Genomic DNA, 26897 nt, shown 5'->3' with positions numbered 1-26897 from the left:
TATTCCTGATTTACCCCAGAGGGAGAGGAGAGTCAGGTTCAGTGACTGCAGACTAGCTGGGATCCCAGCCATTGAATTTGGTTCACCCAGGGGCGGCTCTATGTATTTTGCCGCCCCAAGCACGGCAGTCAGGCAGCCTTCGGCGGCATGCCTGCGGGAGGTCCACCGGTCCCGCGCCTTTGGCGTCCCCGCCGCCGACTTGCCGGCGAAACCATGGGACCAGCAGACCTCCTGCAGCCTGACTGCCGCCCTCACGGCGACCGGCAGGCCGCCCCCCACAGCTTGCCGCCCCAGGCACGCGCTTGGTGCGCTGGTGCCTGGAGCCGCCCCTGGTTTCACCGTGGATGTTTGCAGCCTGGCAGAGAATCAGAGAAGGTCAGGCTGGATTCCGAGAGAGGAGCTCTCTCCACCCATGGCGGATGATGGACAACCCCGATAGATGTTTCATGGGCACTTGATGGTGTTTGAGTCTGGGTGGGCACAGGGAGGGGCAAGGTGAGTCGGTGGCACAAGTGGGAACGCAGTCCATGTTCTCAGATATATAGTAGGACAGGTGCCAAATGCAGACCTTTGCTCAGATCATTTGTTAATTGGAGTCCCTGGGCCATTAGCCTGCTGGCTGGGTCTCCCTCCTTTCTGGATAGATGGTCAGTGGTGAGTTCGGTGCTCCTTGTTTTTGAGAAGCGCATCTCTGTTGGCCTAAAGCCCTGAGCTAAATGGTGCCGGGAGCTCGTCATGAATGTGCAATCGTCACTATAATACTATAACACATTAGCAGTGTTGATGTGGCTTTGGGCGAGCCTTACCCAGAATGCACGCAGAGCTGATCTCAGTGTTTTGTTAGCTACCTGGCTGGCTTTCCACCGCCATGTCACCGCCACCGTCACCTCTATGTCAGCAGCGCTCCCCCTAGATTTCAGCGGGGGTCGTGCAGGCATGTTCTGAAAAACTCTTGGGCCCATAGTAAATTAGAAAAGCCCCCGGGCCTGAGTGGTGAAGCCCGAGGCTGGTTTAGCCGGGGGCTGATCTGGGGAAATGAAGAATCTGCTAGAAAGGCAGCGATTCCAACAAGGGGCCACGCTGTTAAAAGAGAGAATCCCTGAGTCTTTTCTTCCTGGTCCTAATTTCCCCAAACGCCTTTTTAGCAATTCCTAAAATTAAACCGTAAACCCCGATCCTACCACTGGATTAGGGTGGGCAGATCCCTGCCCCCAGAGCAGGTTCAGATTGCCGGATCAGGGCCGCATTAGGCATGGCCGTTCCTTGGAAAGTCAGTTGCATCCCAGGGACATAGGCTAGTTTGAATGAACTCAGCTAGAACCCAGACTGAGAGACTCTTCCGAGGAGCAGACGTGTGTTGAGTGTGCAGAGGGGAAGCTGGGTTGATTCTTGCAGGGACTGCTGCTGTGTTTGCTACATGAGAGTGGAATGCATTGAACTAATTAGTGAATTCTCTCCCACGGAGCAGCTTGCAGCGTGTGCCCTGCATGTTACAGCAGGAGAGATTAAACCAGCCGGACCGGCTGCCCAGTTAGCTAACAGGGAGCTTTTCCCGTGGCCAGGTTGATGGGAACTGTGCTCTAGTTTCTTTCTAGCAGGAGAGCTCAGTGGACTCCTTGGGGGTCTCCCTTGGGGTGGACTTTCACACCTGATTGCATTGTTCAATACTAATCCTTAGCACTGATGTAGCATTTGCCTGGAAATCTCAAGCTGCTGTACGAAGGAGGAGAAAGTATCATTCTCCCCATTTTACAGATGGGGAAACTGAGGCACAGGGAGGGGCAGGGCTGGCTGTGTTCACGGCAAGCCCTGGAGCCCCTCGGCAATTAGTCCGCTGGCTGGGTCTCCGTCATTTCTGGGTAGACGGTCAGTGGTGAATTCTGTGCTCCTTGTTTTTGGGAAACATCTCTGTTGGCCTAAAGCATTTGTAAGAGCTTTTGCAAAATAAAAATGGAAAAGCAAAACCAGCAGGGAAGGTGGCACCGGGCTGTCTTTTTGTTCTGTGTTTGTACAGCACCGAGCGCAGTGGGGTCCTGATCTGTGACCGAGGCTCCTAGACGCTGCCATAAATAATAAAAATAAAAATAGGACCTTGGCTTATGAGACCAGCTGTAGGAATGGCTGGCGGCAGCTCTGTGGCCTGCGCCATACGAGGGGTCGCTCTGGTCCTTTCTGGCCTGGAAATCTAAGAATCCACGAATCCATCTTCCAGTCGGAGATACAAGAGAATTCCCCTTGGTTGCAACGGGCTCCCCCTGTTACTTTCCCTGCTGCCAGTGCCTGCGACTGTGCATTAATGCCGGAGTAAGTCATCCGCCTTATCTCTCCGATCTCGACAGCAACAAGCCGAGCAGCTGCAAAATCAGGCGTTCGGTTGGCGCTCTCTCCCCGCAAACCCCGCCTCAGGAGGGGGGTTGTTGATCCCTCGCTGGGGCGCCTTCCTTCAAGAACAGCCACATGGTTCAAATACTTTCAGGCCATTCGGTTGGACTAAGTTTTGCTGGCGAGCGGAGCCAGCTGCATGGAACTGGCTCTTCTGGCTTGGGGGCCTCCAGTGGCTGGCTGGCATGTGACCGAACAGCAAAATCAGCTCCTGCGATAGCAAAACAACAATCCCCACGGGAGAGAGCGGTTTGGAGCCGGCCGCTTACAACGCTTTACAAAGGCACCGCTGACGAGCTGCTTTGCCAAATGATTTACTGGTTTTTCCCACCTTGTGCTTTGGTGCCCCCAGTGGGAAACGTGCGGGCAAACCTCAGTGCGCGAGGCAGGGGCAGGGCTGTGCTTTTGCAAAATCAGCGGCGGCGCGGCCTAGTGACCTGGAAGACCTGGCTTCAGTTCCTCGCTCTGCCACTGGCCTACGCAGTGAGCTTGGGCAAGACTTGCCCCCCCCCCCCGCCGTGCCTCAGTTTCCCCATCTGTAAAATGGGGAGAACAAGACTGTCCTCCTTTGTGAGGTAGCTGGAGATCTACCAATGAGCAGTGCGAGGTCAGAGCTAGGGATTATTATTATTAAAATGGCTCAACCTAAAATTCACGTGTGAAGTGTCCCCACGAAGGCAACACAGCTTGTAGTGTAGGGCAGGCTGAGAAAATCTCTGCATGCTGCTTATAATGGACATGGACAAGCCGTTCCCCCAGACTCCGTCCCTGGGGCGGCTGAGCTGTCACAGGCTCCTGTCTGATGGCCATTGGTCAGTGACTCTTCTTTGTAATGCCAAAGCTTCCCCTGGGATTTCCGATCGCAGCAGCAGGTGCTGGCAAAGGAGACGCGTCCCCGACAGCTGGGATCCAAAGCGAGCTTGCCGGGGGGAACCGGAGCCGGCCAAACACTGGCTGTGGCAACAGAGAAAAGAGCTGATTCACCCCACAGCAATGAGGCTGCGATGGGGGTTCCACAAGCTCCCTTGGGCGTCTGGTCAATACGCCTCAGGCATGAATAAGGATGTGGGTAAGAGAGGGACCACGGGCCAGGGCACAGAACCCCGACCTATGGGGCAGGACACCTGGGCTGGGGGTCCCGGTTTTGCATGACCTTGGGCAAGTCCCTTCCTAGCTGTTTCCCTTCCCATCTGCTGTCTGCTTAGACAGTAAACGACACGGGCTGCGCTGTGTTTCATCCAGCCGGGAATCAAACAGTGGGTTCGGGGAGGGGGCGAAGAAGGGAAGTTAACGAAGCACTTGGGGGCTAAACTCACTCTGGGTCCGTCCCAGAGTCTTTCCACTGACTCCTCTGGGCTTTGGATCAGGCCCCCGGTGTGTGACCAGGACACTCCCCCGGGCTGAGATCTGGGATCCTCACAAGCAGCTTCACCAGATTAAGTCCCGCCCTGTCGGGGCGGGACTGAGCCTGCCTCAGCCAGACGTCACTCCAGGTGTGTTTTACAAACAGGACCAACGTTCTGTTAAAAGGGGCTGAAATCAGCATGCGGGAGCCAGAACTTGCCCAGGAACCGGCCCTAGCCTGTGGAACTCACTGCCACAAGAGATGAGAACGGCCACAGCCCTCACCACTGTGGAAGGGGATGCCAAACTCCTTTCTGACATCCCCGCCGCCAAGCACAATGCAAGCAAACAAACAAAAACCCTGTCAACTAATCCCGCTCTTTCTCCTGCAGGCTGGGAAGGCAGAAAGAAAGAGGTTAGAATCATGGAAATTGGACCGTCGATTGCTGTTATTTCTCCATTGAAATATTTACAGGGCACTGAGGGACTGTGGTGGTAGCATCCAGATAAAGAGATAGACAATGGGTATGTCTAGGGATGGACGGATCACTGAGCAGTTCAGTCCCCTTCCATCCCATCTTACTGGGAAATGGATCCAAACATTTATGCTCCTGTGAAACTGACATCCCAGGACAGACGGAGGAAGAGGGGGGGTTGGAGAAGGGGCAAGGGCAGGGCCGGCGCTTCCATTTAGGTGACCTAGGCGGTCGCCTAGGACACCAGGATTTGGGGGGCGGCATTTTGCCGCCCTCGGCAGCAATTCGGCGGCGGGGGGTCCTTCCGTGCTCCGGGTCTTCGGCGGCAATTCTGCGGCGGGTCCTTCACTCGCTCCGGGATCCGCCGCCGAAGTGCCCCGAAGACTGGGAGCGTGGAAGGACCCCCCCACCGCAGAATTGCCGACGACGACCGGGAGCGCAGAAGGACCCCCGCCTAGGGCGCCAAAAACCCTGGCGCCGCTCCTGGGCAAGGGCCCTTGCAAAGATCTGCTTTCTTCTACTCCCTCGCTTGCACGTGCAGCCCGGGCAGGTTTGCAGAGCTGGGCTGGTGCTGTAGTTAATACCAGTGCCACAGCGCCCTGGGAGCAATTGCTTTCATTACCAGCAAGAGCCTCCTTAAACGCTTAATTAAAGATCCGCGGCGGGAGACACTGCCTGGCTGGAAAGCACCCAGATCGGCCTGGTGAACGGCCAAGCCAGGATGAACAGCGAGCTGAGAGCCGAGTGGTCCATGAACTGGGGTTTGGAAGACAGGGCGTTTAGCTGTACCTTACACTGGAAGGGGCAGAGACTCTTATTATGTGTTGTTTGTACAGCACCCAGCACCCTGGGGCTCTGAGCTGACTAGAGCTGTCATTTTCAAGGCTGACGGGCCCAGGGGCAGCTTCATCCTCTGGAGATGTTTGCAGAGCCATTGCACGTCTGAGCCTGGAGTGACGGGCAAGGCATGCAGGGTGACTGACTTTCTCCCGGGATTGGGGCGCAGTTCCTTTGCCACTGCTGCCCCTTGCTAGGCGTGCTATCAGTGCCCTGCTCTGGGAGCTACCGTCTGCCAGCTCCCGCACAGCTGCCTGGCATGGTTCTAGCTGGCACGCAGAGCTGTGTTGGTGCAGAGATAAGATCGGATCACGTGTGGCAGATGGTTTTGTACCCCCCCTGCCAGTGCCGGGGTGTGCGTGGGAGGATCTGGGGCTGAGGGAAGGCCTGCAGCGAGGGAGGGGATAGGTTTGCAGAGCAAAAAATAAACACACTGAAACCGAGGGCTGGGCCAACCAGCGTGAGATCAAGTGAGAAGCAGCCCACACCTTCCCTCTGAGCAGGAACTGATCTGTCCCCTGGAGTCCTGGCTCCCAACCTCTGTTCCTACCACTCAGCCACACTGCTTAGTTGTGAGACAGTCCCATCCCCCCGTCTCCCTGCAGGGATGTTTTAAACCCCCCAGCCCACCACAGGGCCTCAGCCTGCAGGAGAGCAACAGCTGAACTGGTTTAAGTCTGGCTAAGATCCGGTGCAATAGGGCACCTGCTCCCCCCGGGTGCTGGCCAGAGCCCCCAAGGGGAGGAGGGTATCACTGAAATCCAGCGACGCAAGAAACTCTCTGCTCCCTGCTCCTGGGCCAATGAGGGGCTGAGACGCAGGGGCGATGGAGGAGCGCCACCCTGTGGCTCCTCTCAGCCACCGCAAGCGGCTGAGCTGGCTGGCTCTGGAGTGGGGGAAGGGAAGGCTCTCTGTAAGGAGCCAGAAAGCCAGAGTCTGGTTTCAGTGGGCCTGTCGGTCATGTGAGAACAAGCCGGGGTGCTTTCCCCACCAGCTGTCCCGCCCGGTGTGGCTCGGGCAGGGTGACGGCCCTCATGCTGCAGGGCACAGGGACAGGAAGAATTCTTCTCCCCCCGATCCTACCACGTTGGGCAATGCGCTAGCTGCTGTGCTGAGTTACGGCGGTACTGGAAGCAGGATGCCACGGCACCTCTCTTCCGGTGAGCTCAGGCAATCTCTGAGCACTAGCCAGCTGCTCTCAAAGTGACAGGGCCCAGCACGGACACCAGAGGCCGGGCTGGCTTTGCCCATGTGCCTGGGAGCCCACTGAAAGCAGCAGCATTGCATGGGAGACCAGCGGGCTGGGTAGCCCCCGAGATGAGTGCCTCTTTCTCCTGACCTCGTTCCCAACCCGGATCCCATCTCGGCTCATTTGGGAGCCACAAAGACCATGTTGCTGAGCGGCTCCGTGCATTAGGGTGAACAGGAGAGATTACAAACCCGGGGAACAAAAATCACCAGGGTGGGAAATGCAACTAGTGTCGGGGAATCACACACCAATACTCTGTGGGAGGCATAACACGGAGATGCTGAAATAGACCCAGAATGGGGAGGCGTTTGCTTTCTCTCTCATGTCCCCCACTGGCGGGGGCGTCTGCCTGCAGATCCCGGTAGTCTGCCCCAGGGCACGGCCCGATACCTACCGTGGCACCGATCCCCACTTCCATGCAAGTGGGAATGAAGCCGCCCCCCCCGAACCTGCTCTGCTGGCACCATACGCAGCGGCCAGTCTGCTCAGCTCACCCCGGACACAGGACCCAAGGGCTCCAGACTCTGCACAAAGCCTCCTGGGGGATTGGCTCTCGCTCCCTCCATGCCAGTGATTTTGCCCAGGTGGCTACACGCCATTGAGACAATTTAAATAAAATTTAAATTTAAATGAATGGAGATATCCTATCTCCTAGAACTGGAAGGGACCTTGAAAGGTCATCGAGTCCAGCCCCCTGCCTTCACTAGCAGGACCAATGCAATGGGGAGGCTCATGTGTGTGGGAACCTCCCCAGGAGCTGAGTTTAGACTCTGGAACTCACGGCCACATGAGCTAAGGATCACCACAGCCGTCTGTTCAGAGCTAAATGCAACCCCCCTCTCTTCCTTCACGTGCATCTGCAACTGCATAGACACCCAGCCAGCCCCACTGAACCATACACAAACCAAGGTGCTTCTCCTACAGACCGGGCAGCCACAAACAGCTGGGATCCCTGGACCCTCAGCTTGGGGGGGGGGGGGTGGCGGGTGTGGGGATCCCGGAACCCCTACATGGTGTGTGTTGATCCCATCAGCTCAATTTCTGGGGCACCGGCATCCCCTCCTGCCCCATACCCTGCCCTGCAGCCTTGCTTGTGGCATCAGAAGATCAGTGCCTGGCACTGAGGGTGCCCGGGTGCTGTTGTTTTGGGGCCACATTACTCACACCTACAGCTTAAAGCCAGGTGCAGGTACCCAGTCCAAAGTGCCTCAGTGCATCAGCCGTCAGGTGCTCGATCAGCCACCCGCTGTGCCCCTCCAAGGGGGAGCAAACAACGTGCAGATGGGCACAGGAACGCGCCATCGGCCCAGCAGGAACCATAGCGGGCCGGCCCCTTGTTCTATTCCTGGCTCCCACGAGCACGGCCTCCCTCTCTGCCCTGGAGTGCATCGCTTGGCCGCTCTGTGCCGCAGCTTCTCCACCGCGCACCATGGCCATGACACTGCCTGTCTCCCAGGGGGAGCTGAGAGGCTCAGGTCAGCCCTCTCCAGTGCTCGGCTGAAATCGAAGTAATTAATGCTAACGCAGGATGTTTGTCAAGCGTCAGTGAGCACAGTTAGTACAGGCTACAGTCAGTATACCAGGCTCACTCAATCACCACTGGGATGCAGCCACCTCTGGGGTGGGCTGCAGCAGCTGCTCGACGGTGCACAGCAACACTCCACAACCACTTAGCATAGGAAGCCACAAATAATACTGGGGCCGGGTGAAGCAGCAGGAGGGTGGAGTTTAAAGCCCTGGGGTGGGGTGTTTAAAAGGAGGAAAATAGCCTTGCCCAGCATACCGGAAAGCAAATGTGACCTAAAAGGCTGGAGCGTGCCACCTTCAGACTATGCTGGCGTGCGTGGGACCCTGCAGGGCTAAGCCCCAGAGCAGAAGGCAGTGAAGTGCAGCGAGCGCTGTCAGGAAACAACGGAGGAAACGCGAGTGCAGAATTTCTGCTCTTCGGCCGGGTTGGCCTCTGTTCAAAATTCAAGGCACTCGCTGCCAGTTCCAAGGAGCCCTGGGCAGGGAAAAACCCTCTCCCTGCTCCCAGGGGAGCGAGGTTAGTGAGCCGCCTGTCAGGCAAACTCAGGCCATAACCCGACATGGTACAGGCTACGCGGCCTTGGCGACGCTAGACTGTGCAATGAGTTGGTGAAGACGGGCAGACAAGACACCTTCAAATGGCAGCCTAGACGTAGCCACAGGGGGAGCCAGCAAGGAAATCAGCTCCTCCCTCTAGTCCAGGGGCGGGCAAACTTTTTGGCCTGAGGGCCACATCGGGTTTCGTAAATTGTATGGAGGGCCGGTTAGGGGAGGGGGTCATGGCCTGGCCCCCACCTCCTATCTGCCCCCCCCCACCCGGGACTCCTGCCCCATCCACCCCCCCCCCTCATTCCCTGACGATCCCTCTGGGACCCCTGCCCCATCCACACACCCCCGCTCCCTGGCCCCTGGCCCCCGCCGCCCCATCCAACCCCTCCTCTCATTCCTGACGGCCCCCCCGGGACCCCTGCCCCATCCAACCACCCCTTCTCCCTGTCCCCTGACTGCCCCCGGGACCCCTGCCCCTGATTGCCCCCTGCCGTCCCATCCAACCCCCTCTCCTTCCTTACTGCCCACTGGGACCCCTGCCCCCATTCAACCCCCTGTTTCCCCTCCGACCACCATCCACACCCCTGCCCCCTGACCACCACCCCAAACTCCCCTGTCCTCTATCCAACCCCCCCGCTCCCTGCCCCCTTACCGCTCTACCTGGAGCACCGGTGGCTGGTGGTGCTACAGCCACGCCGCCCCGCTGGAGCCGGGCCACGTTGCCGCCGCCACTGCCGCCACTGCGCAGCACAGAGACTGGGTCAGGCCGGGCTCTGCAGCTGCGCTGCCCCAGGAGCTCACAGCCCCGCCACCCAGAGCATTGTGGCGGAGCGAGCGAGCTAAGGCTGCGGGGGAGGGGGAACAGCAGGGGAGGGGGAACAGCAGGGGAGGGGCCGGGGGCTAGCCTCCCGGGCCAGGAGCTCAGGGGCCGGGCAGGACAGTCCCGCGGGCTGGATATGGCCCACGGGCCGTAATTTGCCCACCCCTGAACTAGTGGTCCCAGGTGCAAATTGCATCTGCTTACTATTGCTCTACTATTCAATCAGCATTAAACACAGCGGCTTCATGGCCAACCCAGCAGGGACTCTGCCAGGGTGCTGGCTGCGGGCCTGAGCCGTGAGCATCAGAGGAAGGAACCAGCAACTTACTTTACGGAGATGGAGAATTCCCCCGGGGCGCTCTCGCTCTCGCGGATCAGGAAAGCTCCCAAGTGCTTGCGTTTCAAGAGCAATTCTTCGGCCAGATGTCTGGAAATCCTGCCCGCGTACCACCTGGAGGGGGGCAACAAAGAACTGGAGCTGAGCAGGAGATGGCAGGTCTGTGACCCCCCCACAAACCAGCAACAAAATGGGCCAGACCCAGATGGGGCAGGAAGGTGTGAGATGATGCTGGGCATTAGGTTACATTGAAGAGGGGGCCTCTGGCTGGACTGTGCAGAAAGATTTTAATGCCAGCTTGTTAGCCTTCCTGCATAGCCCAGGCCAGAGATCCGTCCCCATTGACTCCCATATGGAGCCCAATAATTGGGGAACAGAGGCCGGCGACATGGTCATGCAGCAGCTCGGTGGCAGAGCTCGGATTAGCATCCAGGTCTCCTGAGTTGCCGTTCAGTGCCCTACCCACTAGACCAGGCTGCCCCTCGGAGTCCTAGAGCTCAGGCACCTGCCGGAGCCTTGGCCACAAGCTGGTGTGGAGGCATTGCTCTAAAACGCAGCCCTCTGGAGACTCGAAGGGTCGCATGGGACATGGACGCTGAACAACCTTCTTCTCTGACTCTGTTCAACTGTCCCTGAAACGCAGCCACCTCTGGGGTGGAACACAGCCCTGTGTGGGACGGGCAGTGCAGACGCGCGTCTCTGGTTGAAATGGTGGGGAAGATGTTAGAGCGGGGCGTGGGTAAAATGATCCCAATTTGTGCCCTTTTGTGTAAGCCTCGCAAATCTATAATTACAGCCCTTCCACCTCCGCTGCACCGTGACAATGGCCTTCCGACGCACGGGTGCTGGTTTGTAGCATCCTGGCCGCGGCAGCAGCAACTTCCCCGTTGCTATTTGTGCAGCACACAGCCCCACTCGCCCCATTGTTTATGTCTTCAGCTTGTGGTTACCGGGACTCGAGCCTGGCCAGTGCTGGTGCCTGGCATTGCAGGGCTAGCTGACCTGCAGGGCCGTGACGCTGGCTTGTCTGGCGGGGAGGGGGCACAGGAAGAGGGTGGACAATCAGACAGAGACGGCTTGGCTGGGTCATCCAGCTACCCCTGGCAGGAGCACGGGGTGTGTCTTAGGTTGGATTCCACCTGGAGGGAGGAGACCGTGCGGAGGACAGCGAACGACCGAGCGCAGGACGACCGCAAAGGATGTTGCCGTCATGGGGACAACTTAGGGTGGAGTCAAACATCTTGCTCGGCACAGAGAGCAGTGGGGAAAATGGGTTGCCTCGTGGGCCACTCGGCAGAAAAGACTCAGAGGATCTGTCCACGCTGCACCCTACACTCGGGTTCTGACTCTGGTGTGAGCCCAAGCCCCCCTTCCATCCACATGCAAATCAGTCTGATTTGGGTCCAACTGTGATTTGGGGCCAAGCCCTGTCATTGTGCAGTGTGGACGCAGCTCAAGTACGGCGGTGAGACCCGGGACCAGCAATTGTAAATCCAGGTTTCCAGTGCAGGGTGGACACTCAAGTCCGGGCTTGGAAACAGTGAGCCCCACAAGCCTGGGTCCCCTGGTGGAAGGGCAGCGACCCCCCCCCCCATTCTCCAACCAGGGTCCTGTTTCTCCTGCCGCTCCCCCGCTTAGATCCTGCTCCCTGGTGTGTCAGGGAGGAGACGGGGTGTCTGGGGATCGATCAAATAAGAAGGAGAGAAGGGGGAGCTTGTAGCAGAGGAGGGGGGAGCCCCTTTGAGCCTCTGCCCCTAGCAGAGGGGTGCGAGGGCTGTGCATGCTGAGGGGATGGATCTGTTGTCCCTGAGGCTCTAAAGAGCCGGGCTAAGCCATCCTGAAGGGACGGGCTGAGCTGGGGAGAGCGCAGGGGAAGGTGGGGTGGGATCGGTGGGGAGGGAAGCAGCGGGTAAGCCCGGGAGGGGACCCTATGGAGCAGTGAGCAGGGACGAGAAGGCGTCCCTAGCTGGGAGAGGAGGTGGGGCAGTGTATGGGGAAGGGGCACCACCCCGTGCTATTAGCTTTAAACCCAAGCGTGGCTTGAGCCCTCACTGTGGAGACGCGACAGCCGCCGACAGCACCTGGGATGATGGGAACCCCGGCGATTTTGACAGGCAAATGTGCTGCTCACCAGTTAGTTTCACTTCTCTTTCTGGTCTGTTTCACTCCCTGGCTCTGGGGCTAAAACGGTCCCTGAGGTTGGGGCTGCAGACGCTGCGGAGGGGGTTAGATCTAGACAAAAGCCTTTGTCCCGCGGAATGAAAATAACTCCCCGTCTAAGGGGACGTGGCTGTCGGGCCTCGGGTTTGCAAATCCTGTGTTTGCTCAGTTTTTTAACCAGTCCTAGAACGGGGCGTCCCTGCGACTCAAGCAATAGGGAGAGAATCAGGATGGAGAGAGCAAGAACCCACATAAACCCACCCCTCCCAGGGCAGGCCAGGCTCCGGCTGGCGGCACTGGTGACCCACTGCCATTGGCTGGCCGGGCCCTTTTGATTTTATCATGCCGCGCCACAGCACCCAACCATTGACCGTGTCTGGCCTGGACCTCATCACTGAAACCCACACGCGAAATCCCTACGCCCATCATGGGATGTGGGGGAGGGGTGTGATGGAGGAGGACACGGGGACTTCGCAGAGGAGGGGAAGGCCTGGCTGCCTGCAGCTGTGCTGCCTGGCAAGTCATCCTGCCATCTCAGCTGGTTACCAACCTGCCCGCTGCCCGGCCAGAGACCGGGAAACTCAGCCACAGAGAGAGGCAGTGCCAGGGGCTGATTGCTTCCTGCATGAAACACCCCCATTGGCCTCAGCACCGCCCGGGGCGGCTCCTACCAATGGGAGTTAGGCACCCGGTGAGGATCTGGGCCCCAGCTCAAAGAGGGAGTCAGTGTCCGAGCTGGGGTTGGGCCCCTGAGTCCAGACCCCTGCGCTCAGGCCAATAGGCCGTGCCCCAGAAGAGACGGATGGAGTCCACTGGGAGACTCCCATGTTTCAGCAGGCACCGGGGTGCCCCCAGAGCTAACGCTGAGCCTGCCGAGCGGCCCTGGGCTGGCGTTACTGAGAGGCACAGCGTCTTCTCTCTTTCCCTGGCTCCAGCACACGACTCCCCCTCTCCTCCCCGCAGGGGGAACGCACCGAGGAGTCGTGGCCCCCTGACCCCAGGATGCAAGGAGAGAAGCATGATCCGGGGCGCAGAGTTGTTTGCTGTTCCCGATCCTGGTCCAGTCTGATCTTGGCTGCTACACCCAGGCCAGGCCCGAGTGGCACCGCTGCCCAACCCAGCCTGGCGTCGTCTGCGAGCCGGAGAGAACCGCAGGGTCCCATGTGTGGGGCGGGTCCCCCAGCCCCTGTTACTCCCCTCCCCCTTTATGTTCATCCCAGCATAACCCCTGGCTCTGCCGCAGCGTGGGAGCTGGGGAGGGGAGTGGATTGGGTGCCTCGGCTGCTGCCGGATCCTGGTGATTTTGCAAGGCTGCGATCGTGCTCCCGGCTGAGAGAGATGAGCTGTGCAAGCCGGCTGTGCAGAAACACCGACAGCCCCAGCCACATCCTGTCACTCATCTCCCACGCTGAGCTCTGCGCCCTCTCCTTTCCTGTGGCGGCTGCTTTATCTGGGTGGCACATCCCCCGGGGTCGGCAGTGCAGGGGCGGGAGTGGTTCCGAAGGCCACTGTGCATGTTGCGGGAGCAGGCGGCCACCCCGTCTGGGCAGCGTTGCACAGCAGTTTGGGGAGCACTCCTTCAGCGCCTCGGTTCCTCTCGCCCCTTGTCACTCGTGAACATCCCTGCACATGAGTGCTGGTGGGCTGGGAAAACCCCTGGGGTTCTGGGCGGACAGGGCGCCAAGAATAGCCTTCCCGATTCCTTTACAGCGTTACAGACGTCCAATCAGGGAGCGGAACCGACGCCCTGTGACTCAGGTGCCCAATCTCACGCCTCAGATGAGGACAAACCGATAATGGGACAGTCCCCGAGGCCGACATGCACTGGGATCAGTTGTTGATGGTGCAAGAGGGAATCACTAGTACAGGTTTGAAAAGCAAAGCCGGGCACAAGCGACTTGCAAACAGAAAAAGGGGCTTAATGCTTCAGATTTGGCCGGATCGGCTGAACAGTTTAGAGGAAACATCCTCTGGGCCAGACCCCAACTGATCAGTGCTCACACCTGGGCAGTGGGGGGCAAAGGTGCCTGATGCCAGGATGCAAGGAGAGAAGCGTGATCCGGCTCCCCCTTGTCCCCACAGGGGTGCAGAGTTGTTTGCTTTTCCCGATCCTGGTCCTGCCCTGAGTCCCAGCAACTGCCAGGGGCTTAATTAGTCCAAGGCACAAATTAGAGTAGCCCCAAGGTTGCTGTAGTTTGTGCCAGTGAAGAAGAGCTCCCAAGGAGCTGCTCTATTGGCCAGAATCGCCAGAGTGCATTGTACTCCAGTCCCGCCCCAGCCCGTTCCTTACACAGTGGGAGCTAGAAGCAGCTGCCTATAGTTGGCTACAGCAACCCTGGGCCAGCTGAGAATTAGCCTGTACTAGGGGTATCCTTAACTAGCCTCTTAGAGCAGCTTTCAACCCTCTTTGTGGTGCTGGAGCAGTGCGAAGGGCTGTGGATCTCTGGGCTAGTAGGAAGGTGGTGTAAGATGCGGTCGCGTTTGTGGGCGTTGTGTGCCACTGGCGAACGAGTGGTACCTGCCGTTCTGCCAGCGTCCTGGGAAGGGAAACCTCGGTGCCAGGGGATGGGTTCTGGAAGCTTTGTGCCAAAGGTGGCACCTCGCTTGACGGGTGACTTTTAGAAGGACAGACCCTCAAAAATACTTCACCTTTAATACAATGTGTTTTCCAACCATAGACCACATCAACGCTTGATGACCGAGAGTGTCATTAGCCCTGGATTAACATGGGGGGCAGGGAAGTTGAAGCGCAGAGACGTAAGTGACCGGCTCGGTCCGTGCCTCAGTTTTCCCTTCTGTGAAATGGGGCTCATGAATTACTTTACAGGCTTGGCGGGTCACAGCTGCCAATGTGCTTTGAGACCCTCTGAAGGAAGAGGCCTTGCACAGAAGTACCAAGCCCTATTGCTCGTTATTTCAGGGGGGGGAATACGGTCATTTCATTTCGTGCTTAACTGCTACCTTCTGAAGCGGGGTTGGCTGCCTGGTGGCCCAGGGCGGGCCTGCTTTGAACCCTCCCAGGCCTGTGCGAGGTGGAAGCTCAGGAAGGTACTTACGGGTGTGGCTTGACTTTGATGTAATTCTTCGGGATGAATCCTTCTGAGCCATACAGCTCGGCTTTATACCAGTTCTGGTCGTCTTCCATATTCAGGATCTAAGGACACAAGGGAAGAGAACGTGCTTTGAAATGTTGATCTCACTCTGAGCTATTTCAAACAGAGAAAACGACTGCGACCTCCCAGGGCTGCCAGCTCCAGGAATCGAATGGGGCAGGACTGGAGCCGGCCCACAACGGAAAAAATTTTTTCATAGGAAAAATGAGGTTTTGTGGAAAACAGTATTTTTTGTTTCTTGCAATGATAATTTGATGAGGTTGTTTGTTTGTTGGCTGTGCCTGTCTTTAAAACAGGCTTGATCCAAGTTCTGGGGCTGAAATCCCCTGGACTTTGCCACATTCCAAATCCAGATTCAAATTTTGCCAATCACGTCAATTTCTAGGTCTATGGCTGATGAACTCAAACAGCAATTTCTGTGTTGCTGCCCAGGCAGATACAAGCAGGAGGGAACATTATGGGCAGCCGTGAGCGTCGATTTGGGATTTCTAGGAAGCCTGTGCAAATTGCACACCGGACCTTTAAAATCCCTCCTGTCTTGTTGGAAGGGAGTATCCGTTTTTCTTTCTTTACAGGAGCTCAGTGTTATTCAATGGAGCGCCTCCTGCAGGGCAGGAAAACCCTTGGTGGAGAAGTGGGATTTTTAAAAGGCCAAGACAATAGGTGTGGCCCTGGCGGTCACAAGTTGCCAGTGCAGCAAAGTTTGGATACTCCTGCAAGAGACAAGCACAGGTGCCCATGGGGTACAGCTGTTCTATGCCAACAGCTCACGTGACACAATATCTTACATGGGCATCTAAAGAAAGATAAATAGATCCATAGATGGACAGACAGATGTGGCGTTAATCTGGGCAGCTCTATTTTAACCAAAAGGAAATGTCCCCATATAAATAGAAGGGCTGATGCCCAGTTCAGCTTTCACAATATTTTCCAGTACTCCTACGCAATGGGAAGCTCTGTTCAGTGCAGCTGTGCAAACAGGATTTGAAACTGTTCACATCACACTGCGTACGAACCTGCTGCTGCTCAGATTGGCTTGACCCTGGGCGCCAGGTTTGTATAATTTTTGGTGGTGCCCAGAACGGGTCCAAGCAGAGCTGGGGGCAAACGCCCCGGGCCCTGCGCTTTGGGGGGGGTCCTGTATTTCAGGGGGACGCGGGGTCCAGGGCGGCCTGGGAGGTTAGCGGGGAGCCTGGCGCCGGCAGCAGTGACCGACCCAGCCCCAGCCCCAGCCCGCTCCGCCCTGCCGGTTCCCGGTGTCGCTTGGGGGAGGGGGCGGAAGCTGGAAAGAGGCGGGGCGGGGGCTTAGGGAAGGGGTGGAATGGGAGCGGAGCAAGGGCAGGAAGAGGCGGGGTGGGGCGGAGTGGACTGAGACCCGGTCACTTGCTGCTGCTGGCTCCAGGACCCCTGCTAAGCCCCCAGGCTTCCCTGGAGCCCGCGTCCCCCTGAAGCGCGGGGCCTCCCCGGTCCGTCCTATGGATGGGACGGCTCTGAAAATCTAAGCCCAAACATTGGTGGAGCCGGACCCACATTCCTGAATATTGGTGGAGCAGGGGCACCACAGGCCCATATAACTCGCCGCCTATGGGCTTGCCGTATCTTCAAGGCCATGGGAAAGAAGACGGGTGTGAACCCGGGACCCTGCTTGAGAAGACGCGGGAGAGGGGAGTGCTGGCTGGAGCCAAGCCCCGAGCGGCTAGGTACTGTGCAAACGTTGCTTACATGGCTGCCCCGAGGCACTAGCTCTGGGCTCCCTCCCCACCCATGGACGTCTGCTGATGCACCTCAGCCTTGACTTGCAGCCCTCTGCCATTGCACTCCTGGGTTCCCTCCCCACGCATGCAGCTCCGGACCCACTGCCCCCTTGCCATCCCCACACAGAGCTCTGCCGCTGCCCCGACCCGCAGCCCCCCTGGTAGCTGAGACATGGCTCTTCCCAGAACAGAGGCTGCCACGGGTTGTGCTGAGCTGTAGCAATCTGAGTGGTGGTTTTGGTACTGATGACAACCTGCTTTTGCACCCGCGACCTGCACCGTGTCTGCATGCCGGACTCGAGAGGCGAATGGGCATTTTAAACAGCACCGCGCTGAACAAACACAAACCAGGCTTTGCCTCCAAAGCAAAGCAACCCCCCGACCCTGCCGGCAGCGCTCAGACCTGCGGAGGGGGGCCAGGCCCGAAGGCGGATGCTGGGGTCTCTGGGTCTCTGCTGGGGTCTCTCCAGAAACACTTCTGAGCAAGGCAAAGGGGTCAGGACCTGGGGGGAGCCTAGTACAACCAAGGCTGTGCCTGAGCAAATGGACCGGGCTGACCCCCTGTGGGTGGGACGAGGAGCTGAGATTGGCCTTAACACCGTGAGATTTTAAACATCCTGAACGTGGGGCTCTTTGCCTTTGCCTGCTGGTGTTTGTGCTCTTAGCACTCACGTTTTCAGCCTTTTCTCAGCAGCCACGAGGGCTAGACACGTTCCTGGTTTGTTCTTTCAAACGCAAGCTGAGATTCTTACGCGCTCCCCTGACTCCGGGAGCTGGGGCTTTAAGAAAACCACCACGTATCGCGAGACTTGTGATCCAGGCACGAGACTTGGCGATGCTGAGGAGGGCACTTTCCTGTGGCACATTTTCTATTGCTTTTTCCTGCCTCGTTGTAACTGGGAATTCCCCTATGGCCCTCAGGAGCCGATTCAGAAGACTTGCCGACCGTGGGAATCACGGAATCATAGAGATGTTGGGCTGGAAGGGACCTTGAGAGGTCATCTAGACCAGCCCCCTGCATTAAGGCAGGACCAAGCGAACCTAGACCAGCCCTGACAGGGGTTTGTTCAACCTGCTCTTAAAAACCACCAGTGATCCTACAACCTCCCTTGGAAACCTATTCCAGAGCTTAACTACCCTGAGAGTTAGAAAGTTTCTCCTACTAACCGAAATCCCCTTTGCGGCAGAGTAAGCCCATTCCTTCTTATCCTACCTTCAGTGGACATATTCCCGTCCTCTTTAACAGCCCTTAACATATTTGAAGACTTTTATCAGGTCCCCCCCCCTCAGTCTGCTTTTCTCCAGATGGAACATGCCCAGTTTTTTTTAACCTTTCCCCAGAGATCAGGTTTTGCGAGGGGCGACTGTCTTCTTCTCCCGGGAGAGGGTGGCCCTCTACGCCCGACACCAGCAGCCAGAAACATTGGGCTGAGTCTCAGCTGCATTGACAGTGCCCTGGTGGATTCTGGGACAGGGAACTGCTTTAGCAACGGCGGAGGAATCCCCCCTCTGTCTGGCTGAATTCGTTTTTTTGTGTCTGGATCCATGGGTGGGGCAGGAGGGGAAGAGGGGAATTTCCACTCTGGACTCTGATTCATGCATCCCTTCCAAGAATGAGGCGTCGTGCTCAGAGTCCAGAGCTACCAGGGGTGGAGCCTATTTCACTGCCATGGGGCTTTCAAAGAAATCGCGTCAATGGGGAAATTCCACCCTTCTCATCGGGGCTACGGGGCCAGGTGGCTCGCTCATTGCTGAAGCTGGGGAGCTCTCCAGGCAGGGGCTGCAGCAGGCTCAGCCCTTTTGCACACTTCCTCGTGAATTGAGCGCTCGTGCACGTGAGACGCTCGTGACAGCCCTGGCTTGAACCAAACATTACGCTTACCGATGGCTCTGCCAATACCCCAGCCCCTGCCGTCCCGACCCTGGGCTGCCGGTGCCCCTCAGTCCTGATCTGGCATGAACCGGCTGGTACGGCGATGAGCTCTCCTGGCATCAGCAATGGGGACGGTTTGGGGGCTTTGTGCAAATGGGGACGAGGCTGGGACCTGTCGGACTCCTGTTCCCGTCTGACCTCCTCCAGCCTTTGAACCTGAGTCTCTAGAAGGGAAAGGCTGGTGCAGTCACACTCCCGCCCCCGCCCACCAGCCTGAGCCCCAGTCACTGGGCTCGTAGCAGGCTGAGTTTCCTTGGGCCTCTTCCCCACTGTCAGGATTGTCTCAACCCAGCCACACAGGAGAGAACGGGATGGGAATTGGCGTCTGAAGTTATTCCCCAGCCAGCCAGAGGGGGCGCTGCGGAGCAGCACCCCCAGCCCTCCCCAGGGCTCCAGTGTTGCATAGCAGGGGAAGTACCTGTTTGTAGCAAAGCAATGGAAAGCTCTTGCCTTGCACGAGGGGGGCAGAGTTCCTGTCACAGCCCAGCGGGGTGGAAAAGGACACCGCTCCCCACCCTGAAACCACACCAGGCTGTGTCTTTCCAACCCGGCGAGGGCTTGACTGAGCAAAAGCCAGCGCTGCCTGCAAAGCGGCCACCTGCTTCTCCAGCAGTGCCCGGGCCCCTCTGCTGTCCTCTCGCGGCCCGGCCCAACGAGAGCCGAGTCCCGTCTTAAATGCCTGCTAGCAAACGAGCTGGCTGGCAAATGGCTCGGCCACCATGTCAGACACCCAATTCACTAGGGACCATGGACGGCCCTGAGCTGGTTGCTGAGTGTTGTGGGGGATGGAGGGTGATGTGGTTACTGCCAGGCGGTGCCCTGGGGACCTGGGTTTGAAGGGAGACACTGATGGAATTGCAGCTGGTACCACAACCTAGTTCCTCCCCGGACCAGCTGCCAGGTCCTCAGCGGGGTCTCTGCTCTCTAGAGTTGCCCAGGAACAGCCAGGGCGGTAGCAGGGCAGATCTGAGGGGCATCAGCAGGGCTGCATGGGGAACCAGGGCTGGAACAGCAGGGGAGGCAGAGGAATGTGCCACAGCTGCGTGGCCCCATGCCGACGCATGTGAGCGGCCGTTAGTCTCGTGAGCAACCCCCTGGGCTCTGCGGGGCCACCCAGGTGAGCAAGGACTGCCAGCCGCCCCTGGCGCTGTGGCTCGCAGTGAGTTCTCCAGGCGTTTCTTTGCAGCTCAGAGGCAGGCAGACCCCAGGTGCGCAGGGAACGGCTCCCAAACTGGTCTCCTCTGCTTAGCCCAAGGCAGGCTCTGTCCTCCCCTCCTGCCTTTGGGCCCCTGCCTCATGGCTGATGTGACTGAGGGGTCAGCCAGGAGCCCACCAGGCCTAGGGCCAGAGGAGACCAGTGACAGCCCAGCCGAGGCAGCGTCTGCTCTGTGCTCCTGTTGCACAGCGGCTCCCAGCTGACTTAGCAATAGCCGAACGCGTGGAGCTGGCAGGCGGTTGCTTTGTTATTTCCTGTACTGACAGTCGGCGCTGGTGCTACCCTCCCAGCTATCTCCCACCTGCTCCCCCCCCCAGAGACAGTCCCTTGGCTGCGTGGCTGTATCCATAAATGACTCTGGAGAACGCTGGACGAGGAACAGGCAAAGCACCCGGACTGACGCCAAACGACATTGGTACAAGGGGTTTCCTTCCCACACATGGGTTTGTGCTTCAGGCACGTACCCAGAGACCTCGGTTCTATTCCTGCCTCTCCGCAGCCCGGGTGACCTTGGGCCAAACACTCCCTGCTGCTGCTTCCTCCTTGGTGAAATGGGGATAATGCCCCCGAAGGCTAAATCTAGGCTGGGCCCTGTGCAGATGCCTGGTAAGAGACAGTCTGCAAAGACCCCACAGACAGGGTTAGTATCGGGCAGGGGGGGAACCGCCGCATGGAGAGAAGAAGCAACTTGTCCAGCATCACCCAGGAAACGTGGAGCCTCGCTGGGATTTGAACCTGGGCCTCCTGAGTCCCCTTCTACTGCCTGACCCACCCGCCCATCTCTTTAGGGCAGTGGCGCTGTCACTGCAAACTGCTGCTGTTAATCTGCTCATCCACACAGGGCACACAGAGAGGCTATTGGATGGTACGAGTGCTGCCCAGTTTTTATTGCCACAGGTCTGAGATGGCGGCATTGCTCTCCAGGGGCGGAGCAGTGAGCCAGTTTTGCAGGTTATCCTGAGCAAGAGGCAGTCGTTTTCGTCAGCACCCTACCCCTTTCTATTTGATCGGTGCTGCTCTTGGAAAATCCGGGGGAACAAACCAAACAATGGATTGTGGGTGCAAAATTACATCTGCAAAAAAGAGGGCTAAGCTGAAAATCAATCATCTATCTATCTATCTGTTCCCAGACACTCCCTCTATCTCTCTCTCTCTCTCTCTCTCTCTCTCTCTCTCTCTCTCTCTATCTATCTATCTATCTATCTATCTATCCCCATTCGTATCTAGCTCGCTAGCTGTGTTTATATCTCACTCATCACCGTGATAGCTACCCCTATAAACTCAGACCAGCCCATCCATGCCATGTCTCCAGAGACATTATGTGATGTAGGCCGTGCAAATGTTGTTATGGCCATGATTTCGGCATGCTGGCATGATTCAGGAGCGATCGAGCTCGGAGTGGGCCCCATTATTTATCACATAATAATTTGACATTTGCAAATGGTACTTTAACAGAACCGGTGCCAACTCTGGCATACAAAGTGCCTGGAAATATCACCACGGTATATGGAGAATTTTGCAAGCCCAAGCCTGGGGAAGAAAGACCTTTGGCTGCTCCTACAAACTTTCTTAAACAGTAAGTCAGAGCTCTACTGAGATCAAAATGTTGGGGCCGTGTATTAATTCAGATCTAAAGCACAGGAGTAAATAAGTGTTCAGGCGAATCAAACATCTCTTAAGAGATTTACTGCTCCTGTTTGTATTCCAGGTGTGTCTAGCGGCCCCACCTGAGATCACAGAAATCATAGAGATGTCGGGCTATAAAGGACCTTAAGAGCTCATCCAGTCCTGCCCCCTGCACTGAATCAGGACCAAGTAAACCCAGACCATCCCTGACCGGTGTTTGTCCAGCCTGTGCTTAAAAACCTCCAGTGACGGGGATTCCACAGCCTCACTACAGAACCAATTCCAGAGCTCAACTCTCCTTAGAAAGTTTCTGCTGATATCCATCCTAGATCTCCCTTGTGGTGAACTGAGCTGATTCCTTCTTGTCCTATCCTTGATTACCATCCCCTTGATGACAACCTTTTACATAGTTGAAGACTATCAGCCCCCCCCGCTTCTCTTCTCTAGACGAATGCCCAATTCATTCAATCTTTCCTTTCCAATTTGTCCACATCTTTCCTAAAGTGTGGCACCCAAAATTGGACAGCGTAGTCCAGCTGCAGTCTCACTAGTGCCACGCAGAGCCAGACAATTACAGCCTGTGTCTTACATACGATGCTCCTGTCAACACACCCCAAAACGACATTTGCCTTTTTTGCCACAGCATCACAGTGTTGACTCATGTTCAATTTGGGATTCCTTATAACCCCGGGTTCTTTGGAGCAGTACTACAACCTAGCCAGCAAGTCCCCAGTTTGTAGCTGCGCATTTGATGTGTCCTTCCTCAGTGTAGTCTTTTGCACTTGTCTCTATTGACTTTCATCTTGCTGAATTCAGGCTGGCTCGCCAATGTATCAAGATCGTTTTGAATTCGAATCCTTTCCTCAAAGTGCTTGCAACCCCTCCCAACTTGGTGTCATCCACCAATTTCAGAAGTGTACATTCTAGTCCATCCCCCAAGTCATTAATGAAAATATTGACTAGTACCAGGGCCATACAGACCCCCCGTGGGACCCCACTTGGCACATCCTCCCAGTTTGACAGTGAACTACTCACAACTACTGATTGGTTTCTCAGCAGCTGCACACCCACCTTACAGTCATTTCACCTAGACCCCATTGCCCTAGTATGTTGTTTGCGATTGGAGGCCCACACGTAAGAGACGGTTTCTGCCCAGAAGAGTTTACAGTAAAAACGAAGGGAGGGAGAAAGGAACTGAGGCCCAGAGAGATGGAGTGGTTTGCCCCTGGTTACAGGGGGAGTCTGCCACAGAGCTTGCAACTGAACCCACATCTACAGGGTCCTACTCCCGCGCCTAGACTGCAAGCCCATCCTCTCTGTCTCAGTCTCACTTTACCCAGAGGAGCTCAGCTGTGTCGCATGACGCCTCCTTCCAAGCTCATCTGCTCTTTGCAGTCAGCCCTCTGCCAGGCCAGGTCTCTTTACAGATGTCCCGGGGATCCCCCTCAACCCACAGACACCCCCCCGAATGCTGCACGGGCAGACTACAGGCTGGGGCTGCTCCCCTGGAGCAGCATTGGGCCCCATCTGTGGAGGACTGAGCTGTTCCGAGGGCCAGATCCTCTCCCCAGTGAAGTCCCCGGGCAGCTTGGCCATGGACGTCAGTGCAGCTAGGATCGGTAGGGGCAAGCAATGCCTCCCAGTCCTCCCAGCCCTTCGGGGTGGTTGGGAGCCAGGCCATGAAAGGAACAAGCCAGTCCACACCACGGATGCTAGTAGCTTGGGCTGGACACCGCTTCTGCACCCTGCTGTGTCCTCAGGGCTTACCCGTCTCTCTGGGCCACCACATCTCAGGCACAGTCTAACCCCACACCCAGCACGACCTCTCCCTGCTGGTGCAGCTGGTCTCAGGTGCTTTCTAGCTCCCTCCTCGGTCCAATCCCAGCTTCTGGGCCAGTGCATTTCAGAGGCATCCTAGAGCCTCATCTGCCCCCAGATCTCCCCACTCCCTAGCCCCCCCCGCACTGGGATCAGGAAACCTGCAATCCCTCAGGGGGCAGAGGGTACCTTCAGCGTGTCCCCCTTGCGAAAGGGCAGCTCGTCCTTCTCCGTCGCCTGGAAGCTGTACAAAGCCACAGACTCCATCCTGCGCCAGAGCAGCCGGTCCCCCTTCGCTCCCCGGCTCGGCAGGGCTCCCGGCAGCGGTCCCCTGTCTCTCACCCGCTGCACCTGCCCTCGCCGCCGGTGTGAGGCTGGGGTGCGAGGATGCAGCTGCGGAAGGGAGGGGCCAGGCTGGCCCAGAAAGACCTGGGGGCTGTTCCGAGCGACGCTCAGGAAGAGGCGATGAAGCCCTTGGCTTCCTGTTTCTCGGCTCGGGCTTGCAGGCAGGCATTGCTGCTTTGATTTTTTTGTTTTCTTTTGTTTGTTAGTTGAGTGAGAGATTCTTCCTGGTGAGAAATCAGGCAGGAAGCCACTTGGCTGTCGTTGGGCGGGCCAGGAAGGGATCCCGGCCTCTGGCGGGAAGGGGAGAAGTTACATGGAAACTGATGCCCCTGGAGATAGGGAGATGGGGAAAATGTTCTGGGGAGGAGAGAATGGGGCTGGGAGTCAGGAGCCTCAGAGCCTGACTTAAAGCCCATTGAATTCAAGGGAAAGACGCAGTCTAATGTGATTGGGCACTGAAGCAGCTCAGTATGCACTACCTACGGGCCAGCCATTTGGCTGATCTGTGCCTCAGTTTACCGTTCTGTAAAATCGGGTGATAGCAATGAGCTACAGTCCCTTGAGGGAGGGTGGCTGCAAGTTTGTAAAGTGCTTTGAGATCCTCAGACGAAAGCTCTTAGAGATGGGCCGGGTGTTACCAACAATGGGCCCCGTCACAGGGTGACTGGGGCTTTAAGGGGAGATGGGCCCCACTCAGCTCCCCTGGTGAGGAAATCAGGTCAGTGACTTAATCAGGGAGAGGCCTGGGTAGAGGGATTGCAGTGTGAGCGCAAGGCTCCTGCAGGAAAGATCCTGAGACACTGGGGGCTGGGAGCGGCCCGCTAAAGCAAGGAATTGATTTAAACTTTGTACACTGGGGATTTTGACTTTTCTTTTGACCTTTGATAGGAATCAGCCCAGACCCTAAGGATGGGTGTCAGGAACAGAGCAAAACCTGGGTTTGAAGTTGATTGAGGAACCCTGAAGAGAAGGAAACCTACAGTGGGCTGCTGCAGAGCCACCCCTGGCCATGAGGGGACGCTGTTGGAAGCGGTGACCCGTTTTACAGACCTGCTGCAAAGCACATTCAAGACCAGGGAAAGACTTAATGTTCTGAGAACATAAGCGTCCAGCACCTTCTAGAAGAGAACTTGTTGGAGGCAGAACAAAACATCAATGTCTCACATACTGCGATGCGCAGCACGTTAGAAATGCAGACATTAGTTTCCAGATTTTTTTCATTTCAATGTGTAGCCCTAAGTTTGCATTCACAAAGTTTTTTACATTCTATTTCCTTAGTTTATTTAACTTCTATTGCCTTGTGAAAAAAGGCCATGAGGTGACATAGGAAACAATAAAAGGTTATTATTACTGATAACAATAATAAGTTACAGCAGCGTCTGGAGGACTCAAACTTCTGTACCAGGAAAGATAATGGAAAAAATAATTAAGCAATCAATTTGCAAACACCTAGAAGATAATAAGGTGATAAATAACAGTCAGCATGGATTTGTCAAGAACAAATCATGTCAAACCAACCTGATAGCTTTCTTTGACAGGGTAACAAGCCTTGTAGATGGGGGGAAGCGGTAGATGTGGTATATCTTGACTTTAGTAAGGCTTTTGATACTCTCTCGCATGACCTTCTCATAAACAAACTAGGGAAATACAACCTAGATGGAGATACTATAAGGTGGGTGCAAAATCATTGGAAGAGATACTATAAGGTTGGAAAATCATTCCCAGAGAGTAGTTATCACTGGTTCACAGCCATGCTGGAAGGGCATAACGAGTGGGGTCCTGTAGGGATCAGTTCTGGATCCGGTTCTGTTCAATATCTTCATCAGTGATTTAGATAATGGCATAGAGAGTACACTCATAACGTTTGCGGATGATACCAAGCTGGGAGGGATTGCAAGTGCTTTGGAGGATAGGATTAAAATTCAAAATGATCTGGACAAACTGGAGAAATCATCTGAAGTAAATAGGATGAAATTCAATAAGGACAAATGCAAAGTACTCCACTTAGGAAGGAACAATCAGTTGCACAGATACAAAATGGGAAATGACTGCCTAGGAAGGAGTACTGCAGAAAGGGATCTGGGGATCATAGCAGATCACAAGCTAAAGATGAGTCAACAATGTAACACTGTTGCAAAAAAGAAAAAACATTATTCTGGGCTGTATTAGCAGGAGTATTGTAAGCAAAACACGAGAAGTAATACTTCCGCTCTACTCTGTGCTGATTAGGCCTCAACTGGAGTATTGTGTCCATTTCTGGGTGCCACATTTCAGGAAGGATGTGGACAAGTTGGGAGAAAGTCCAGAGAAGAGCAACAAAAATGATTAAAGGTCTAGAAACATGACCTATGAGGGAAGATTGAAAAAGTTGGGTTTGTTTAGTCTGGAGAAGAGAAGACTGAGAGGGGACATGATAACAGTTTTCAAGTACATAAAAGGCTGTTACAAGGAGGAGGGAGAAAAATTGTTCTCCTTAACCTCTGAGGATAGGACAAGAAGCAATTAAAATACAGCAAGGGCAGTTTAGGTTGGACATTAGGAAAAACTTGCTCTCATTGTCAAGGTGGTTAAACACTGGAATAAATTGCCTAGGGAGGTTGTGGAATCTCCTTCGCTGGAGATTTTTAAGAGCAGGTTAGACAAACACCTGTCAGGGATGGTCTAGATAATACTTAGTCCTGCCATGAGTGCAGGGGCCTGGACTAAATGACTTCTCGAGGTCCCTTCCAGTCCTATGAGTTTATGATTCTATGAGATCAGGACTAGGGGAGTCAGCTTATCAAGGTTTTCCCAGGATCGTCCCTTTTTCGAGGCAGCTGTGCCGGGAAGTCTGTAAGGGTGCTCAGTACACACTGCCAGCTGCCCAGTTTTGGGGCTCAGGATCATTCTGGATGTCCCAGAGTTTTGGACCTCAGAGGTGGTGGGGCAGCCCTAGTCGTGTGTTAGGTGCTGTACACACACACACGGAATCCGGCGGAGCCTGCTTCCACTGAAGTCAGTGGCAGAACTCTCATTGACGTCAACGGGGCAGGATCAGGCCCATTGTGAGACACAGTCTCTGCCCCAAAGAATTTACAACCTATACGGTCGAAACAAAGGGTGGGGACATGTTATGGAATCAGCGTGCCAGGGGGTGACAGGACCTCAGAGGATATGGGAAATGAGCCCCAATATTAAGAGGCCTGCAAACCCAATACAGCTGCCTTGCTGTGAGAAAGGAGTGAGTCATTCACAGCCAGTCATTTATTCTGGGAGTTTTTCTTCTTTTATCTGCTGGTGGATGGGGCAGGGCAGATGGTGGTTTCCTCCCATTTAGCCAATTTCTATTTGGATTTTTTACCTTGGGAAGCAGCTGTGAATGTCTGTCATTTGATTTCTCTTGGCTTGCTTGTGATTGGCTAGACAAACCAC

The 26897-nt window shown here is 56.1% G+C and overlaps 1 protein-coding gene across 6 annotated transcripts in view; it reads right to left on the bottom strand.

Moving 5' to 3' along the window:
* Positions 1-23408, bottom strand: part of GRAP (GRB2 related adaptor protein) — a 35853-nt gene extending 12445 nt beyond the window's left edge. For 5 of the 6 annotated variants that reach the window (XM_065412265.1, XM_065412267.1, XM_065412266.1 and 2 more), the window contains exons 1-3: positions 23331-23408; positions 14738-14835; positions 9513-9635 (exon numbers count right to left, since the gene is read on the bottom strand). In XM_065412265.1, the coding sequence (XP_065268337.1) occupies positions 9513-9635; positions 14738-14835; positions 23331-23408 (299 nt within the window). The remainder of the gene's footprint in view (positions 1-9512; positions 9636-14737; positions 14836-23330) is intronic. The other variant, XM_065412271.1, reaches the window with a different exon arrangement.
* Positions 23409-26897: the final 3489 nt, after the last annotated feature.

The sequence above is a fragment of the Emys orbicularis genome, chromosome 10, assembly GCF_028017835.1.
Source record: "Emys orbicularis isolate rEmyOrb1 chromosome 10, rEmyOrb1.hap1, whole genome shotgun sequence".
Taxonomy (NCBI): Eukaryota; Metazoa; Chordata; order Testudines; family Emydidae; genus Emys; species Emys orbicularis.
This window is presented reverse-complemented; position numbering and strand designations above follow the sequence as displayed.